At 46.2% G+C, this 21,079-nt stretch overlaps 1 protein-coding gene across 1 annotated transcript; it reads left to right on the top strand.

The window, feature by feature from the left end:
- Positions 1 to 166: 166 nt before the first annotated feature.
- LOC119450894 (uncharacterized) lies at positions 167 to 20,644 on the top strand. Its single transcript, XM_037714370.2, has 5 exons — positions 167 to 469; positions 1,803 to 2,049; positions 7,558 to 7,745; positions 16,902 to 16,987; positions 19,448 to 20,644. Exons 1-5 carry the CDS (start codon positions 287 to 289, stop codon positions 19,698 to 19,700), a joined length of 957 nt encoding a protein of 318 aa, XP_037570298.1. The 5' UTR covers positions 167 to 286; the 3' UTR covers positions 19,701 to 20,644.
- The last annotated feature ends 435 nt before the right edge of the window (positions 20,645 to 21,079 follow it).

Raw genomic sequence — 21,079 nt, 5'->3', positions numbered from 1 at the left:
CTAAGCGACAACAAGCGCACTAAATAAAAATTATACATTAAATTATAATTCTACATTTTAAATTGTATAAAAATGTTGCATTGACGTTTACTGTGAAATACTTTCTTTTTACTTTTAATTTAACGTTCTCGTTAAGTTCATTGGCAACGCTGTGTGACATGGCGGCGTTCATGAGAAAGCTCGCTTTTTAAACTTCTCAATGCTTTCGTCTTTGTCGTGCTTCATTGGAGTCTGCTCTGGTGAAGGCAGTACTTGTTTTAGTTCATAGCTCGCTCGTCAGGACACTATGGACGCGAAAGAAGAGCTAGATGGGCTAACTTTCAAGGAGATGAGGTTCAAGATGTGCCGCTTCCTCGAAGAGCAAGGCGTCGTTAATGACCTTCGCGCGCGACTGCGCTACAAATTTGTGGAAGCGCTCAAGATAACCACGCAAAGCGCCAAGTGTTCTTCGCAAACTCTTCTCCATCAGGTTAGCGCTTTTCACTCTAATTTTTCAGATGACACGCGTACTTTGTCTTTTTTCCAGGGACCGCTTCTCAACGGGTAAAATGTCGGGCGTTATCGGTCGGCCAATGTATGCCCCTCTTGCCTATGTTGTCACCGAACCTTGTGTGATTGTATGCGCGACGCGAATTCTGTTGTACTTCATGGAACAAAAGTATGCGAACACAAGCGATTACGCTGGAACTTAGGACGATTCATGCATAAAAGCCGACGCGCTTGACCCGCTGATCAGATTTTAAAAGACTGAGCTCGCGCTGTCCTTGTGCCGAGCGTTACTTGTCTTGCTGGGCGCATATTCGTCCAATACACAGTTATTTTCGTGACTTGCTTTGTGCCACTGTGGTTGCTTACCGTCACCACAGCGGGGCCCAAATGTCGCTGTAACTTTGGGACGATAGAAAGAAAGTGCCCGGTAGCGTTCGCTGGTTGCTGAGTTCACTTACGAGCGAACTAAACCACTTTGCAATGAGCGGAGCTGCGAATATTGCTAGTTAAGCTGGTCGACATGCGCCGACTAACGTACCAACGGAAGACGTCTTTCCTTGTCCATGGACCGGTTTGAGTCCTACGCGCATTACCAACGCATTTGATTCCCTTCTTTGTGCTAAAACCACGGTAATAGATCACCGCACTCAGCTCGCCCAAACATTTACTTTAATCGGGCACCTAGAACTCGCGCTTCCCTGGCATGAGTGTCGAGCAGGTTGGCCCCTAACCGCAAAGGGAAGCTATGGGCACTGCCGACACGCGTTGCTGAGTGGCAGCTTTTTATTTATTATTTCAATATACTGCAGGCCAGCATTTTGGCCTGCAATACAAACAGAGGCAATGTAAAGGCAGAAAACATATACATCTATACATCAAGGTAACGAATGGGGAAAAAAAAAATATGTATCGCGCCATCAACCAAATGGATATTGATGTAGGGCCTGGTCGAAGTTTGATGATGTAACTAAGCTTTTTGGAAGGCAACCCGCCGTGGTTGCTCAGTGGCTATGGTGTTGGGCTGCTGAGCACGAGGTCGCGGGATCGAATCCCGGCCACGGCGGCCGCATTTCGATGGGGGCGAAATGCGAAAACACCCGTGTACTTAGATTTAGGTGCACGTTAAAGAACCCCAGGTGGTCCAAATTTCCGGAGTCCCCCACTACGGCGTGCCTCATAATCAGAACTGGTTTTGGCACGTAAAACCCCATAATTTAATTTAATTAAATTTTTTTTGGAAGGCAATTCCAGCCAGAAATTGACCTCGGACAAAAACTGTGCATTAAAAGCTTCCCGGAACACTCTTGGCCCAGGTGATCCTGTGGCTGATCCAGGATTACCTGTCGAGCCAGGGCTACGAGTACGCGCTGTGCACGCTCGCCTGCGAGTCTGGCGTCGGCCGGGAGCCCTTCTCGGCACGCGACGTCGAGGAATTGCTGCGCGTGCCCTCACTGCAGCAGCAGCGTGACGGGCCTTGCGTGCTGCAGCGCATAGTGTCACGCATGATGAGCCGGCCGGAGACCACCTCGGCGCAGACGTCGGTGGCAGTGCCTGCGCAGGGTGAGCGCCGCACTCCTTATACATTTTCAATGTGATTAGCATTATTAGCCCACTTACGCAGCTTTGTGTCTATCTGTCTATCTAACCTCTTTATGCTGTGCTTCTCAGTGACCCTGGTTGTCCACTAGCCTGAGCCTGAGCCACTAAGCTGCTATCTTGCCGAGCAAGATAGCGGCTGTAGTACCGGTTAATATTTTCCTGGAATACGCAATCTTTCGGCACCAACGTTCAGTACATCACCAAACTATGATTGCATGATATGTTTTCCGGCCGCTAGATCCCATGTAAACAAGAAAAGGTGCGAGGCGCATGCAATCGAGAGCAGTAGGCGCCTGCCGTGGCAGCTTCCCTGCAGTTAAAGCCCCTCCATCCACGTGCCACCGCCGCTTTTGCTAAGTAGCGCCAACCTTTCATGTGCGCCGCGGTTCCCTGATTCGTCGCTCAAACCAGTTCTGCTTTCGGGGTTTCCTGTTCCGGTTTTGCCACTTCCGAGATTTCCAGTTCCGGAAGTTTTGCGTGTTTCACGCTCGGGGGGGGGGGGGGGGGGCACCTCCGCACAGCAGTGACATCGCTTCCGCTTAAAACCAGACGCTGGGCTACGTAAGTTCCGCTTGACGCCGGAAACTGAGGGGTTGAGCGAGGGAGGAGTGAGAGAGAGGCACGGAGGAGGAGGGTAGGTTGGCGGTACTTAACCTGGTCGGCGAAAATGTGTATGGAGGGGCTTTACCTGCGGTACTCACCCGCCCGTGTCACGCGAGAATGCGGGCACGCACCGAGTTTCCTCTTGCGAATCCAGCAAATTTCCTTGTGAGTCGTCGCATTCACAGCTATCACCGCCAATCGTATTGCGATAAGCATCTTCACCTATCCTTCACAGCCTGTGTGGTGTAGTGCCGTTAGAAGTGTACTGCGTGCTTTTAATAGGCAATAGCCCAAACGTTCCGTTGTTCCCTGCAGCAGGCAGCGTGATGTGAGTATCATGTTTTGCTCTGGCAGCATCGGTATTCCCGTGTCGCCTGCCAGCTCAATTTTGTTTCAGTTTCCCGTCGCTGTCTTAAAACACTACGCAATAGGAGAAGGACAATGCGTGTCTCGAGTAGCCCGGGCCCCACCAGTTCGAGACATGTCTCATGCCACAGTGATTCTCGCCATGCGGGTGTGTCAAAACTTCCTGCCAAAATTTCCTGCTCGAGAAACAGTGGCCCAGGCTGAATCCGAGGGGCACCAATGTAAGCTTTCTGAAGCTGCAGAAGCGATAACTGCGTCTCGTATCCCTCGGGCCCTGCCAGCTCGGCTTGCGTCGGTGTTTCGTGCTGTAACAATTTGCCCAAAATTTCTATTACATAGATCCAATTGCAGTTGAGTCTACCACATTTTTTAGTGACTTCAGATCGTACATCTTCCCAGTTGATATGTTGTTTCTTGCGTTCTTTCCCAAAACGTTTGAATGAAATTCCACTGTATTTATGGCATATTCGGGTTATTTGGGTGGCCGTTTGAGAGCTCTGTAGTCGTGACAGCTATAAAGCTCTATTACGAGAATAACCGTGTATGGAAGTGCTGATCCTGCTTCCTTATCATCAGTGGAGCCCACTTATGCTAGCATTAACTAACGCTTAGTTGCTCTTTTGCAACGCCTTTATGGCTCTGCAATTACGCTCTGAAATGAACACCCAAATGTGCCATTAGTTTGCCCTCAACGCCAAATGCATCAGTAGTTGTTGAGGGATACAAAAAATAAAGAGGGCAAAAGTGCAGGGCGCAATTTAAACAAACGAAATCTTCATCTTCATTAGTTGCCATGTCAGCAGGGAGGTCGGTTTCACTATACGCGCGGTAGAAGACAACCAGAAAAGACATTCGTATTGCACATTTGAATACTACCAACTCTTGGATGCAGTAGTTTTATTTTGGGCCTAAATTTCTGCAAGGTTCCAGAAAATGTGCAACCATCAAATAAAATTTATTTGAAGCTCAAAGGTTTGCAGTTGTCTGATTCTGCATCAAAAATTGTAATGGCAAGTTTGTTTACGGTCTGTTAGATCGCCTAAAGCACACAAATGTGATGTATTCAAGAACAATTTGAGTGTTCGACTAGTTGGTCTTGCATTTTTCTTCTTTCTGGGGTTTTACGTGCCAAAACCAGTTCTGACTATGAGGCACACCGTAGTGGAGGCCTCCAGATTAATTTTGACCACTTGTGGTTCTTTAACGTGCATTACAACGTAAGCACACGGGCGTTTTTGCATTTGGCCTCCATCGAAATGCGGCCGCCGCGGCCGGGATTCGATCCTGCGACCTCGTGCTCAGCAGCACCGGAGCAGGTTGGTCTTGCATTGCTGATCAAGAAAGTTAGCTCAACAAAGACAACGCTTGTCTTAGTCTTCTCCCTCTGTGTGCATTGTCTTTCTATTGCGCTAGTTTTCCCCATCAGATGTAGTAGTTTACGGCGTATGTCAAATGGTTACGTTCTTCACATGAGTACTGATAAAAGGCTACTCGCAAATCAACATTCCTTGAACAGGGGTTGTTCACAGTTGATGATTCAATCCTCCAGCGTCATGTGATGTTCTATCTTCTTTGGCTTACTCTCAAATCAGTGGTATATTTCAGAGTGGTGTGTATGATTTATAAATTTACTCCATCTTGGATGTCCCAATAAAGGTAGTTTGCACAAGTGGAATACCATGCCTTTATTTTACTTTATTTCTTTAATTGCAGAGCTGCAAAGTTGCAAACTTCATGTCAATTTGTTTCTATAGATTTCCTGGCAGTTTTTTGTAAAAAGAAAGAAAAAAGGCAGCATAAGTGCCAAATCTGCTCCGAGCAGTTGATAGACTTGAATTTTTTTAATGTGAAATGTGTTACGGCTGCTGTCGGATTGCTTGGTCAAATCTTTTAGACGTTTATAAACTGTGCGAAAAAAAACGAGGACACAAAGAAACACACACGACACCACGAGCGCAGACTGCCAACTGTTTAATTCTGGAAAAGCAAGCAGCATATATTTCATTCATGATCCTGAACACGTGCCCACATTGTCATTGTCACATGTGCCGATAAACACAAAAAGAACACAAAAAATATCTGCTGGATAACAATGTAAAACAGGATTGCGACAGGCGATCACCAAACTAACCAAGAGCCGTTCTTACTATATCATCAAACGAGGGAGAGAAAACCGTGAGCATGTGAACGAAACGAAAATGGCAGATGTCACTTTACAAATAACCATAGTAAAGGCGTAGGATGAGGCGATAAATACGTTTGAATAAAAAAAGCAAATAGAATCAACAAATAATACACCAAACAACAAATGTAGAGGCGCTGATGTCATAAAAAGGCATGAAGGATAAAGATAATATGGCTTAATGAAAAAAACACCAGAAGTAAAGATGAAGTCGACGAAAACTATAAACGTGGCTATGAAAGAGTAAAACCCGGGGAAAAACTAATGCTTAGGCTTTTTTGGCATTTTTTTTTTCTTTCTTCTCCCTTTTTTCTTTTCTTTGGTTTTTTCTGTCCTCTGTTTTCTTCACGCAGTTTGTGGTCTAGGCCATGGTTTCAGTATAAAATCAACGATCAAACAAAAACCAAAAACTAGCAAAAAATTTGAACGCCAAGAAGGATTTTACAAGCCACATTCCAGAAAATTAACTTCTTCTGGTAACAATGAGAGAGACAGCGTGCTGATGCACTTGTCGCCATTTTTTATTATGTAAAAAGCTTCAATCTCCCTTTCGGTCTGGTCCCTCGATTTCAACAAGAACATTGTGTTTTTAAGAATTGGTTTCCAAGGGTTATTTCTTCCGCCCTCATCTTTTCCTCTGCATCTGTTACAGTGTTGGGCCAAAGTGCCTCCTGCATTGTTCTTTACATGCCACTGGTGTTCCCGTGCCCTTTCATTAAAACACCTGCCCGTTTGACCAATATAAATGCTGTCACAAGTCAAGGGAATTGAGTACACTACCCCACAAACACACTCGGTGTTGTTCGTTTCGTGCATGGTTGAGCACTGGGGCCTAATCTTTTTCTCACCTGTCACCATAGGGCACACTCTACTAAGCTTACACGAAGCCGAAAATACGACCTTGACCCCGTAGCGGCTTGCCACTTTTTTGATGTGCGAAACTCGATGAATGTTGGGCATGACTTGCAGTTTATCTTTCTTAATATCCTCTTTCTGTTGCTTTCTACCTTTCAGTTTTTGCAAGAGACTTTCACAGGCGCCTGTGATTAAACTCTGAGGGTAACCAGCCGAAAGGAAGCGCCTAACTTGCTGGTTGAAACTGAGTTCTAATTTGTGCTTGCAGGATTTTTCCAGGGCGGACTTACAAGCTAGGGTTATGTTGGCCCTCTTAACTAGTTTGGAATGAGCACTTTCGAACAGCAGTGGGGCCTTCTTTGTCCTCGGATTGTAATACCAACAGATGTGTTCAGCGTCAAAATGGAGGCTGAGGTCCAGAAACTGAAGGACATTATCCCTGGCTAGCTCGTGGGTGAAGGTGAGCCTTTCCGAAGCTGATTGAAATATATTCAATACGCGAACTATGGCATCATTAAGGTTATAATTTTCGGACACGTGGAGTATGACTAAGTAATCATCGACATAACGGAAAATACGCATATGTTCCCCGGAAATTAGTTGCTGAACTCGGGTTGATCAAACACCGACAGATAGATATCGCAAAGAACAGGTGCAACTGCAGAACCAATACAAATTCCAGCCTTCTGCACATAGTATTTTCCATCAAACTCAATTACCGTGGAACTCAAATAAAAGCTTAACAGTTCAAGGAAATGCTCGGTGCTCACCCCTGCCGTGTTCTGAAAGGCTACTTCTCCAGACTCTTGAATGTGTTGCCTAATGGCGGCGAACAAACCGTCATGTGGGATTGAGTAGAACAGGTCCTCGATGTCAATCGAGAACCCTGTGGTAGCCATGGGAAGACCTTCTTTCAGGTGTCTGACGACTTCCGTCGAAGATCGGACCAAAAAGGGGGTCCTTGCCAACTATCTTTTGTAGGTTCAATTGAAGAAAGTTCCCAATATTGTCTTTTGCCAAGTGTCTTTCTCTGATACGATGGCTCGCAGGGGGCAGTCCGGTTTATGTGTCTTACCGGTGAAGATCTCGAGGTGGCTCGTTACTTTGCTCTCAACAACCTTCCTTAACGAATCCAGGTTCATGCTTTTTAGTAGCTTGACGGCAAGACATTCTTGTTTCTTCGGAAGGAAGTCAGCTTGCTTGAAATTCTTTTTTACACCTTCAGTTGCCTTTCTGTCAAAAGTGGCGGCAGGCATAACGATGAAACCGCCTTCTTTATCTGCCTGTAAGACGGCGAGATCGTTTTCCTTGAGGTGGCTCACCACTTTCCTTAAGGGCTTTTTTTTCCCTGGCTGTTCACTAACAGTGCGTTGCAGACTCGGAGCAGCATCTCGGGTACTCGTGGTCAGTCCAGGATGACAAATCCAAGAGTCCTTACATTCTCCTTGCTCCTTGAATCTCAGTGCCTGAAGCCAACCAGGTGCAGGCCGAGCTGGAGAAGCTGAAGTGCTCCGTGGCCGAAGCGGAGCAGAGGTTGCTTGCCCTCCAGCAGCAGCTGCAGAATGCGCAGCCTCCGAGCGAGGATGCTGTGCCACTACTGGGGCAACGATGTCGTCCCACCTGCGTTGCTGGGGCAACGACCCACCTGCAGGTGGGTGACCGGGCATTCTCCTGTACCACTGTGCTGAACTGAAGTAGCACTGTACTTACGCCTAGGCTAAACACTTTGATTTCACTTCTAAATGCGAGCATTTCATCTATTACATTTTTTTTTTTCATTTTGCTTGAAGGTGCTAACGTAAAAATCTTGTGCCTCATTAGTATTTTCCCTTTGTTGTATAGTTGCAAACTCCGTAATCAAGGTATGACACCCGAATTCCTTGTGTGTGCGAAATATAAATAATAATGTCACCTTCCAGTGCAACCATTCAACAATGCGAATTTAGCCCAATGGCAGGCTTGAAGCAGGCTCACTAGATAGGTCACGGACATTAGAGGTGATGGCCACAGCTGCCTGCATAAATCGGCTCAGTGCAGTGGTGACAGAGGCCACACTGTGACCGTGTTGTCAAAATTTGACCACCATCAAAGCAGCCATTCTCTCCTGCTCCTTCACTGTGGCCATTCAGCACAGCACCATTCAGCACAGCCTTGGCTCTCGCATATCTAGCATACTGCCTCTGGCTTTCTCCTCCCTGTTATTTCAACGAGTGAGGTCAGCTTTCAGTGACACGGTCGCAGTGTGGCCTACAACCATTGGCAAAGTGGGTTACGATAGCACGTGACCTGCACCTCTAAATTCTCTTATGTGACTAGTCGGCCTGCTTTGAGACGAAGGACCTGACTCGGTGGGTGTGTAGGTATAGCGTGCGCAGGGACAGGGACACACGAAGGCATGAAATAACATGCACAATGCTTGATAGCCTTGTTGGTAGTCAATTCTTTGAAGAACAAGACATATAAATACCCGAAAAACCTGCTTTTCAGTCTAAACATGCGAAATACACAGAGGATAAGTATAATTGCCAAAAAGAAAAAAAAATCTTTTTGAGCAGTAGGGGCGCAACACCAGGCATGACACTGGAAGTGGGCTTCATCTCAAACCACCTCTGGCTTTGTTTGGAACTTGTACAGACAGGTCTCGTCAATTGTGGATCATAGATGTAGACAGCATTAGCTTTACATTGCGTGTGTGATACCATGCATAAATGTCAATCATGGGAGTGTGGGGGGCAGCAAGGGTGCTTTCGCCCAACCTCCCCCCTAGGCTGGAAACCTTAGACAGCCTCAATTACCTGCTGCATTTTGTTGTGGACAGGTATATTGCAATGTGTTATATTGTCGCATAGTAGAATTCAGGGCGCTTCCCCGAGTTTGTAATTATTAGATAACCTACATACAGCCATCAGCAGGTCTTTGTGAAGTTTTCAAGAACCTGTTTAAAAAACAGCACAGCCTTTTTACATTGTTTGTTTGCTTTGGATCACTACCGACTGCATTCTTTGGCTAACAATTCCCAAGAACAGTGAGTCCGAAACCTCCCTTCAGCAGTTTACTCGCTCCCATCTGTTAACTTCGATTTGGCCAGGCAGTCAACTACTTCACTTATCTTCATTTCCCCGAAGAGATGACGCATCAGCGACTGTCTCTTCGTGCAAAACACGCGAGAACGCTTAGTCGGATATCCCGACATCACCAAGCACTACCAGTTAGGCAGGAGGATATTCCCCCCAACTCACCCCAAACTGAAACGTCGCCAGGCAGTCGTCTGGCAACACTGCAGACACACACCTTCCCCAGTCCGGTGTGATTGCAGCACATTTTCCCTGCGCAACACCCGAGTGCTCTTTGCAAGTTATGTCAGACAACTAGAGCGACACTCTCGCACATGTTGTGGGAGTGTCCTGTTATAGCAGTGAAAATGGCAGTAGCTCCGGAGGCTCTTGCGTCGAAGTGGGCCGCCGCTCTGCGCAGTCCGGCCGGGCAGGCGGCGATGAGGCAATGCCTCGATGTGCTCTCTTGGGAGACCTGATCCCAGGTCGTTAAACTTCGCAGGATTTTTAATAAAGTTGTTTCCATACATCCATCCAGCAGCTGTCACCTGACTCCGGGAGGCACAATTGCAATGGCCAGAGGGTGAAGCCCATTCTGTCAGCCTTACGTTACCTCCTCCCCCCCCCCCCTTCCCGTCCCCTCCAAGGCGACGTGTGGGTAGCCCCCTACCCCGCCCCAGGAAAAAGGGGTTGCTACGGCTCTGATACCATGACAACCATATTTATGCTCTGACCATGCTTTTCTCTTTAAAAAAAAATGTCACGTTCTAAAATTGTTCCTCGTCCTGTGTTCCTACTCTGATCCAACAAATGATGCTTGCTGCCTGCCATTCAATGTTGGCCAAAAACAGTTATAGCTAGAAACTCCATACGCGATACCATAACTAGGCAACAGGAAAAATGTTTTTTTGGAGCACCCGTCTATAAAGGGTTAAAGATGGTCCATATGTATTCATGTGCCTCTGTTGCTGCCTGCGCTATACCTATAGACTATTACAAACCACCTACAAGCCCATCTCATCACACTACATTAATTCAAACTCGAAGGGGACCATAAAATTTTTCGAATTAAGCGGAGTTCGAATTAGCGTACGGGCGCTAGAATGAACGGCTATCACACCACGCTGCGCGGGTAGAAACCAAAGAAGCCACCTTTGGACTCGTTATCGCAAATTAGGCGCTACTATACGTTTGTGGCAGGTGATTTCGTAAATTAAGTTCATGGAGCTCAAAACGAACGAAATTAATTGATCAGTCAGTTATACGCCAGAAATAAGTACCGACATGCATTCATGTGAGCAGCGAGCCTTAATGTCGAAATATATGGTGCTATTTATGCTCCAAAACACGTTTATGTACAGGGCAGGGTTAATGCAATCAAAATTAAAGTAATCGGTAATACGCATTTGCTTGCACAAGAGTTCCAGCACAGCGTCTGAATTCTCATCTGCTGAGAAATAACGTGCTACAACATTCAGCGCCGACGCTGCTTCGCGTGCACTTGGAGGCGGCACTGACTTGTTGCCTTCGTCGGACTCGTCACCGCTGTCAGCCGTGTTCGGCGCACGTGAGCCCTGTGACGTCTGCTCACAGCACGCAGCCTCTATTACGTCAGTGTCACTCAAAAGCCCCGACGTCTCCACACCGCTTTCCACGTCCACATAACTCTTACAATCAACGCCCTCTGACAGAGCAATGTAGCCAGGGTTGAGCATGACGGAGTCATCTTCACACGATGCCTCCAAGTTACAGGCTTTGGAGCTTCGCCGAAGCCACACTTGCAGAAACAATTTGCAACAGTCTCCTGCTTGATGGAATTCCACGATGTTGCCAGCATATGAATAGCCCGGAGCAGATAGACATCGTAAGACTTGCCACTGTCCAAAGAAAGAAGAATTCTTCCTAGGAGGTGGCACCTGTGCAGAGTCTTCAGGTTTTAGATTACTTCAAGATCCATAGGCTGGAGCACAGCAGTCGTATTTTTCAGCAAAAATTCCAAGCGGGTTGCCTTCAGCCCGCTGACATCGCAGTGCACTGAACAGTTGTCTACGAACATGAGAAAATTCCTGTTCTCTGCTGCGAATTTCCTGTCAAGTGCGCACAACCAGTCAGTGAAGATCTGCCACGTCATCCACAATTTCTTGTTTGAAGTATAATCGACAGGGAGCGTCTTGATGCCTTTAAAGCAGCGAGGCTTCGCTGCCTTGCCAAATACGAGCAAGCGGCACCATTCACTGCCCGTCGCATTTGCGCACATCATCATGGTGATCGTTTCTTTACTCTCACTGCCTGCACAACCATCGCCTTTGTAAGTTAGGATCTTGTTCGGAAGCAGCTTGAAGTAAAGCATCGACTCGTCGGCATTAAACACATTGTTGAGCAAGTAACCAGCGAGGTGCTCCTTAAGTTTGCCGAACACCCACTGTTCATACATTTCTTGGTTGACTGCGGCAGCTTCCCGACACACATTTCTGAACGTTAGCTCGTGACAAGCCCTGAATCGCGACAGCCAGCCTTCCAATGCACCGAAGTCGCTGATGCCCATTTGGCTGGCGAAGTGTGCTGCCTTTGCAGCAATTATGGGCCTGCTTAACGGAATGTTACGGCTTCGAGCTTCTTTAATCCACATTACTACAGTCGAAAACTGCCGAGTAGTCAAATTAGATTGTATATCCGTATGTCGCGATCGTATGTCCGCTTGAATGAGGTTTTCGCGAACGAAATCAAATTCAAAGTACCGATTTACGCCACTGCAATTCAGAGCCACGCGTGGTGACTGCACGGGATCACCACAATCGCTGCCGTTTTCTGTGGTGTGGGTCCGGTCGAAATGGCCATGCCAATGAAGAAGCATAAATTTCTCTCTTGAGGAGAAGGCACATATGATCACCGAGGCAGAAAGCGTAAGGAAACAATTTTGCAGTTTCCCCCGAAAGGCGAAGCATCGATTGCGATAGCAGACAGCTATGTGAACTAAGGATAGTAGTTTTATCGGCCGTATAAACTTGTAAACATTCACTTACTAACTAAATTAGTAAGCACAGTGTCACGCGTGCACAGGTAAACATGAACACATCTCGCTCGATGACCGCGGAAACTCGGTGTCAACACACTGGAGTGAGAAGGCGCGGCAATAGCAGCGAGCGAATTGACCTTTGTGTCGTCTCTTCTTCAACGCGAACTAAATGTTGAAAACACAGCGCGCACGACTCTACCGGCACTAGTTGCACTTTGCCCACATCGCAGATCGCTTTGAAGATAAGGCCCGCGCGGGCGCAGACTTTGTGCACGGTGGCCGAAAAATCTTCATCTACGGTGGCCGCACCACAGCCTCTGTTGTCAACATGATGTCAACGTCTCGTCGTCTGGGTAAAATGACAACCCACTAGACCCACAGACTCCGGCGACTGGTTTGAAAATAGTGGATCCTTTTGACCTCATCTTAAATGTTATCAGAGCCACGACAATGACATTGCGATGGCTCTTTTAACGGACTGTGAGACTCCCGTAAAGCCTTTGCTTGCCGTGAAGCGTAACAAATCCAGGCTGACCGACTTCTGGAAATAAAGCTTCGAGTAAGCGCAAGCTTGCCGACTTTTTCATAAATATGCAATGAAATTGTGATAATTCAAACCACTTCATTGTGACAGTGCATGTGTTGCAAAATGAGTGTTTTACGATCGGCCAGGCACACGTGTTGAGCTAGGCGTCGGCCGCAATGTACGAAAAATGCTGTAACAGCAGCGCGAAATGCATTCTCTCGTAAAGTTGACATTTTATTGACCGCCTTCGGTGCGTATCAACCTTTGCCCCCACACCATGGCAAAAATTTCCCAGATGATGGTTTCAGTTTCATTCGTGGCTTTGCTGTTTAGCGTAGGTATATTCATACTAATTTCGCATCAACGAAGTTCCGCCACAACGAAATTTTTCGCGTGTCCCGTGAATTTCGTTGTGGCGAGACTCGACTGTACAGCATTTCGCAACCCTGGATGGGTCGATGTCCGTAGCCTTTTACTTGAGGGCTCCATATTCTCCTTTTGAAACGCTTCAACGATTGATTCTTTGTTCTTCAGGTAGGTCGACAGCATGTTCTTGATGTTGTACTTCTTTGCGATTGCATTCTTGGGTATGAGACCACGTTCCACTTCCTCCAAAATCATCTTCGTTTTTAAGTCCTTTGCTGAGTATTTTCTCCGACTTGCCATGACTGGCACAGTAGATGAGGCATCGCTGACGAAGTGCCGAGGCAACTAAAGAGGTGACAAAAAACTGGCTACCTGCCACGGCACAACCAAAAGCAGGGCTACGACGACCAACGCACGCTACAACTGAGCTCGACGACTGCAGTGCTTTGTCTCCTCGGTTACCTTGGTCGCTTTTGTGCGTGCCACGTGATCGCAGGCCTATCCCAGCGACCACGGCACAATGAAAACCTGCGACAGCTTGTGCCGGAGCACTAGTGCCGGCGGCGCCCGCTGCGGTGGCGAAATAGCTGTCGCAGCAGCGTGCGCGCGCACTACCCACATGGCGTGGGCACATGCAAGACAGAGAGCGCGCATAGTGGTGCCAGCGCGCCGGCTTCGCCTTGTGCGCGCTGGCTTGTTTTTCTGTTTCGTTGTTTCGCATCTCTAGTAAAATTGGTTTGGTTTTGCAACGCATTGTAATCACTCTGGGCCGACTTCTTCTGCAAGGAGCGATGTAAACCAGGGGCTCCCAGTTCGAATTAACCATTGTGGATACTGACACGTTCAAATGATTGAGTTTTCCCCCATTTAAATACACAAGGGCTGTGCCGGGACCAGGGCGGCAGTTCGAATTAACTGTAAGTTTGAATTAACGAGCTTTTACTGTAGTTGAATCGGTCAAATTATGTCATCATTCATCATCTAATTATATGTTGCACTGTCGTGGAATAGATGCTTGCATAAGAGACTTCATTTATTTCTGCAACCTGCTGCTGCCCCTCAGAAAATGTACAGTTCAACCTCGATATAATTAGCTTTGATATAATGAAGTTGTCATAATAATTAAGTAATTAACTTTTTGTGACTTGTTTGTGAACGCCTTGTACTTTGAACATCAGTATAACAAAGTGTGTTTATACACGATTTTAATATAACGAAATTTCGGTGCCACCGCGAAGCAATGCTGAGAAAATGAGTGAAAACGTCCGTGGACACAGATGTTCGAATGCTTCAATTACAAGCGGCTGCTTACGAATGCACCTCACGAATTGCACGCCCCACGGCCAAGAGCGACCACCGAAGCGGAGCAGCGTCCTGTTCTGTATAAAGTCCAAGTGCGATAAGATCACCGTGCGCATGCTGTGATGGGCTGGTTGTCTCCTTTTCTAGCGTGGCCACGGGGGCGCATGGCTGTCAGCGTGAGTTAGCCCTGTTTTAGAAGTAGCTTGGCATATTTGCAAATACTCGGCGAGCTGAGATTGTGTGGCATTGTGAGCCGGTCTTCCCGACTGTTTTAGGGCCGGAGGTTGCGTAATGTGAAGTTTTTGGAGACTCGTTGAAGTGAGAGGAAGAGAAAGCATTCGCTCCCTGCTGCTGGGAAGCGTCTTTCGTCGCCAGCTCTTACATTCAACAATGCCTTTTTTTTTCACGTTCAATTTTTTTTTTTTTTTTGCAATTGTCCGATAATCTGGAAAATTTCGCGACCCCTTTCGTGTAAGAAAAATCTATCAGCGACAGTACTTATTTGGATAAAAGTTCGAATTTCAATACAACGAAATTTCAATATACAGAAGCAGAATTGCTTATTTTTAACGACTTCATTATATCAAGATTTAACTGTATTCCACATGAGAAGGAAAAAAATATTCTGGGGTTTTACGTGTCAAAACCACAGTATGATTGTGAGGGATGTCGAATGGGGGACTCCGGAATAATTTAGACCACCTGGGGTTCTCTAACGTGCACCTAATGCATGATACACAGGGGTTTTTTCATTCTGTATCCATTGAAATGTGGCCACTGTGACTGGGATTTGATACTGCAATCTTGGTTCTGCTATTGTGATAAAATGTATCTGGCCAGTTGGTACATACCGGCTTCAGGTAATAAACTGAGCAGTGAAACATATACAGAAGAAAGGGTTGGACTTGCAGCTTTGTTGAAGAAACCTCACTAAGCATATTTATCGGAATCAGCTATCACAGAAAAGAAATAATATTTTTTCTTTATTCCACTTGCGACTTCTAATTATAAAAGGCACAACCAAACAAAAAGCAATTGTTATCACACAGCTTCACATTTATTTAGTGTCGCTTGAAGAGGATGTGCTTTCTGAACAGCCAGGCGGCACTGGGGCAGTTGCAATTCAATTCAGCTGCAACAACGTCGATAGAAACCCGTCGTGGTTGCATAATGGCTATGGTGTTGGGCTGCTAAGCACGAGGCTACGTTCGGCCACGGCGGCCGCATTTCGATGCCGGTGAAATGCGGGAACATCCATGTACTTAGTTGTAAGTGCACGTTAAAGAAGCACAGGCGGTCCAATTTATTCCAGAGTCCCTGATTACGGCTTTCCTCATAATCACATCATGGTTTTGGCACGTTAAACCCCTCTAATTTTTAATTTCAACAGCATGAATAGAGTGAATTGTGCCCTGTGCCAAGTTACCAGAATTCTGTGAAGATTTTCAGCATAAAGCACTGGCAATTAACATTAGTGTAAACTCCCAGAGACCTCAGATTGTTGTTTCAAGTCAGCCGAAGTTATATAAAGCAAGGTCCCAAATTGTTTTATGGTTTATATATGAACAGGTATGTGTACAAAACAATTTTATTCTTCCTCCTGCCCAACCATAAATGGAATTGTTTGCAAAAGAGAGTACTTCCAGTACTATTACAAAAGAGCTGCCCATTTCATTTCCCATTCTTATCACATGGCCGATCCCAGTGATAACACTTGTGCGGCCATGTCCGAGCCAATGATTAATGGCAAAAAGAATGGTCAAGTCAACAGCGACCCGCACGTAGCTTCCAGCCATGTAGCCACTTCCTGCAGCTGATGCGTGTCCATGAGCATTTTACAGCTAACAATAAAGTGGCAATGAAGAGGTGATTGTCTCGCAGTCTTGTTGCTGCTCTGTCTCTCAAAGCCTCATCCTGCATCAAACGAAAGGACAGTGAGCAAACCAACATGGTCAGGTCTGTTTCATTCAACAAGAATTTTGAATTCTTCTTTTAAACTATTGCAACTGTATAAATTTATCAGTGAAAAAACCGCCATATAGTAGTATGCATAAATCTGAACATGAGTTGGTTTGGAATATAGGTAATCTTTTATAAACTGAAATGCTACAAAAACACATTTAAATCGAGCTTGCTGCATGCCATTCAGTGTTAGCTGAGCACATTTCGCTATGAACTTCACACTCAATACCGAAACTTGGCAAGAATTCGTTAATCCACAAAGGGTAAAAAAAGCCCCCCCCCCCCCCCATTGTCAGCACTGCATTCTGTGGATTACGTTTAGTAATTGTGGGGCAGTAATTACTTTTGTGGGGCAGTAATTACTCACTGTAATTGACGTTTTGTTAAAGTACTAATTGTGATATTTTTTTTCTGTAACGTGTACAAGTCTGATAGTAAGCCATTCATGATCTCTTCATTGACAGCACTGGTAGTTGAAATTTAGGTTAGGTTAAACAACTGTTATAGTGACCCCCTGTGTAGTTTCAGGTCATCAAACCCACTTGAGCGGTGCCTTAATTATTGCACTGCCTCCTTTTCCAGGCCGTGCGTCGCATGTCTGTACTGACTGAGTTGAGCAGCATGGGCAGCGACCCCATCCCTGAAGGCAGCACACTGTCTACCTCAAGGTAAGGAGCTGTGCCAGCAGTGTGCTGCTATCCAGGCTGCTTATACAGTTAAACCTCAATATAATCAACTTCAATATGACGAAATTTTCAATATAGCGAAGTATATAACTCCTTATAACTGCTTTTACATATAACACCCTGTATTTTGAATCTCAGTACATCGAAGTGTGGTTATACACTATTTCAATATAATTAAATTTTAATGCTGTCACAAAGGAATACCGAGGCAGTAAATGAAAACTGCCACGGACGCAAATGGTCAAATGGTTGATTTGCATGCGGCTGCATGCGAACGTACCGGTAAAATTGCACGCTTCACAACTGAGAGCGGCCAATAAAGCGGCAAGACCCTATTGCTGTCATGTTCCATATCAAGTCCAAGTGCGATAAGATCCTATCGTACACTGCACGCCTGTTCTGTGCTTGCAAGGGAAAGCGTGCGAGGGTGAGCTGCAAAGGACTTCCTGTACTAGCAAAAGGAAGGGGGCGGGGTCAAGCACATGGTAATGTGATCATGTGTACCCTGTGGGGGAGTTGGGAATGGAGGGCAGGTGAGTGTGCATCTCCTCTAGCCCGACTGTGACTGCATTGCTGTGAGCAAGGCTCAGGGCATATGTGGCTCGCGCGCCCTATCTTAATGGTAACCTGTCGCGGGTGCAAAGTTGGAGTGAGCCGAGATGGCCGTTGCTTCGTGTGTGCTTTCTTCCTGCACATTTAGTTCTGGAGGTTGCGTAATGTCACGTTTTGGAGGCACGTTGAAGCAAAAGGCAGATGATGCGTTCGCTTCCCTCTGCCTGCGCTCCTTATGATAGCATTTTCCCATTGTGGGTGACACTATCAGTCGCGACGGCGTGGAGGACATGAATTCCGTTTTCATACCTGCATCCAGAGACATTGTGTAGGGCACTTGTATGCTGCATTAAAGAGACACGTTGGAGGAATTTTTATGGTATTGCATATTTATTTGATTCAAGAAAAATATTTTATTAATTCAAGAAGCTAAGTACTGCACAGTAAGCTATGGAAGGTAAAATAGGCATAATGTTTAGAGGCAGGAAGACAGTGGCATGGATTAGAGAGCAAGCAGAGGTAGCTAATATTCTAATTGAGATTAAGAGGAAGAAATAGTTTTCGAGTTTACGTGATATGCAGAGCAAGTAGCCTGTGGTCTTTTATGAAAATGAGAGCGTCGCAGCAGCGGAACTGCAGTTGAGGACAGTAGAGGATTAGGTGTTGTGATGAAGCCGGGAAGTTTATAGGCATAGCATGGAATCGGCTGCTGCAAGACAGGTGTACTAATCACCCTATTTTATGTCCTGCAATTGACATAAATTAGAGTGATGGTAATTTATTCAGTCGCAGGTCGGCCACAGATGTAGGTTGAACTTTCATGTTCAGAGCCACATGCCAGTAAAAAGGTTATTCGAATGTAGTCCTTTACTAGAAGGAATGAAAGTCCGAAATAAATAAACAGAAGGTAGTGGAGAGAAAGAAACCTGTCACCGTGTCTTGCATGGCTTGGCACACCAATTTAACGTGCGTGTCCCTAAAGTTTCAAATCAAGTAAATTTCATTTGCCAGCGTACTTGCTAGATGGCCATTTTGGGCCAATGGCTACACTAAGTAGCTTGATGTGTTCCAAAAGACCTTACAAGGAAAAAGCAGTCAAACAGTGTAAACAGCTGTAACAGTACAGAATAACAATAAACAAAAGCAAATGCAAACATACGCTGGAATCGCTGTAAATAATTTAGCATTGTTCTCCGTCACATAGAATGCAACAATGTAAGAGGAAGTTGGAACACTGATGAAAACACACAGCTATAGAAGTAGGTTCGATATATTTATTGACACGTGTACTTGTTTATCTTTCTTCGGTGACCGCTTTCACCGGCTAACAAACGTTCAACGTTATCGCGCAGCGCAAGATGCGCATGCATGATTTAGAACTTATGCGAATGTTATCGTTGATTCTGTGTGCTGTGTATGTCCTTGCCGAACCTTGTATAATCAGATTGCATGCACGACACGAATTTTGTAGTAGGTAGTTTAATGAAACCACGTGGGCACCAGAAATTACACTGGAACCTTCGACGAGTGATCTATAAAAGCTGACCCGCTGATCATATTTTGACGATCGCAGATTGTGCTCGCCACTATCATTGTGCTTTTAGTGTCACTTGCTTTTGTGGGCACAAGTTCGCCCAATAAAAAATTAGCTTCATCATTAACAGTTTTGCTGCTGTGTTGTTTGCTGTCACTACTATGTGACAAGAACCACAGAGGACCATCATTGATAAGCAAAGGGAAGTTGGCTACTGAGCATACATTCATAGTGTTATAACAATACATGACGAGCAGAGCAGAAAACCTCAACAAAAATAACGAAGTACCACTGTAACTGCTTTCAATTGAAGTGTTCGACATCTCTGAGTAGTGTGTTCCCCTGGGCTCTTGCAGCAGTTCGAGGCAGGCGCAGAGCCGCAGAGCCAACAAATCCAGCAGCGTGAGCAGCCTGTCCAGCCTACCCCTGGATCGCGCAAGGCGTCGTCTGCAGCGACTGGCACGGCAGACGGACTACCTGGACGACAGACTCCGTGCTATGGGCTCCATTGGGGACAGTGTATCTACGATCTTGCTGAGCATGTCCGGTGACGTCAGCGTGGCATCATGCGAGAAGAGCTCAGAGGCACATTCTTTCGATGCAGGCTGAGGAATCCTTCTCGTGTAACGAGGGAACCCGATACGAACTGGCAATGCCTCGAGGTCCTCTAAGCGTGAGGTCTATCGTACAGTTTCGTACACAACTCAGCCTCAACTTGATGTTTTTGGAAGAATGAACGCTCCTGTTAATTTGAATTTCAAGTGAGGTATGTGCATGAACGATAAAGATGTACTACAGATGCACGACACTTATCGAAAATAATTTGCATTTAGAACAGTCAACCAATTTTACATTGAAGCCAGATAGACAAGTTTCATAAGGTTTTTGTGTGGCAGTGTCAACGTGCGATGGTGCGGCCCGTATCAAACATCAGCCAGAGAATACCCACCAGAGCCTGCGTCGCAGCAGCTGTTGTGTGATCAGGGCATTGGAATGTGTAGCCAGAAGGCAGCATTGGTAAAGCTGGCACAGTATACAAGACCATGCGTCAGACAGAGCAGAGGGTATAAAAGATAATTGCTAAGCAGGTGAAGTATTTCAAAAGACTATGGCAGTAATTGCAGTGGATATATAGTGAAGCGTTTGCAACGTCTTCGGTAGATCTTGGGCAGTGGCAAACCAGGCCCCCAGGACTTTCCAAAGGTGTTCGAATCCTCTTACACAGCGTCGCTGTCTTTCATGCATGAGTTCCGCAGATTTTCATACATCTGCCTTGTCTTTCTTTTTTGCCATTTTTCTTGCCATTTTTGTGAGTGACAAAACTGTTTAGCAGTGTCTCCATGCTTGTGCAACTTGTATAGTGTATACTAGCTGAGCACCTAAAATAGTTGAGTCTTTTGCAGCTATTCTTTCTGTCAGGCTCATTAGCATGTTTCCCTCACATGGTCCTTGGATCATCACTTACATTCTGCTTGTCCGTCTCTTGTCACGAGGATTCGTGAGTCCTTGTAAAGGAAATTCTGCAGAATCATACCCTTAAGTATTGCTGTGTGTCAGTTGTGGGGTCTCACCCCGTACGGGCTCTTGGGACAAAGGAACGACAACACAGTAGTGCAAACAATCACAAGGGCATTTATTGCGCCTTTCATACACCAATGCACACTAGCCGAATTACTACCAATAGAACATTCACACGGGCGCGCGACAAATCAAGGAAGTCCGACTCACCGCGACCCGATAGTGAGCGAATACGTTCGCCCCATGCTGTGACACCATCGCCTAGTCGTTCACGTGTACGGTCACGCGAACGGTGGCGTGCTCGAACGATCCGTGTTCGTCCATACCGGTGTCCTGCTCTTAGCCTCGCGCGACGGTCGTGCGAAGCGGGCCGGCGCACGCGCGAAGCGTTCGTGCGTGTTCGTCGCCGATCCCAAGCCAAAGAGAGAGCGCCTCCGACCTTTTTCGCCCAAGTCACCCTGCCGTTCGGT

This window comes from Dermacentor silvarum, chromosome 4 (assembly GCF_013339745.2).
Source record: "Dermacentor silvarum isolate Dsil-2018 chromosome 4, BIME_Dsil_1.4, whole genome shotgun sequence".
Lineage (NCBI taxonomy): Eukaryota > Metazoa > Arthropoda > Arachnida > Ixodida > Ixodidae > Dermacentor > Dermacentor silvarum.
Note: the sequence above shows the minus strand (reverse complement) of the source record. Positions and strands in the feature narration are given on the sequence as shown.

Coding starts and splice junctions, on each gene's coding strand:
- LOC119450894 (XM_037714370.2), top strand. CDS start 287: ATGGACGCGAAAGAAGAGCTAGATGGGCTAACTTTCAAGGAGATGAGG. Junction 470..1,802: donor CGCAAACTCTTCTCCATCAG/GTTAGCGCTTTT, acceptor CTCTTGGCCCAG/GTGATCCTGTGGCTGATCCA. Junction 16,988..19,447: donor AGCACACTGTCTACCTCAAG/GTAAGGAGCTGT, acceptor GGGCTCTTGCAG/CAGTTCGAGGCAGGCGCAGA.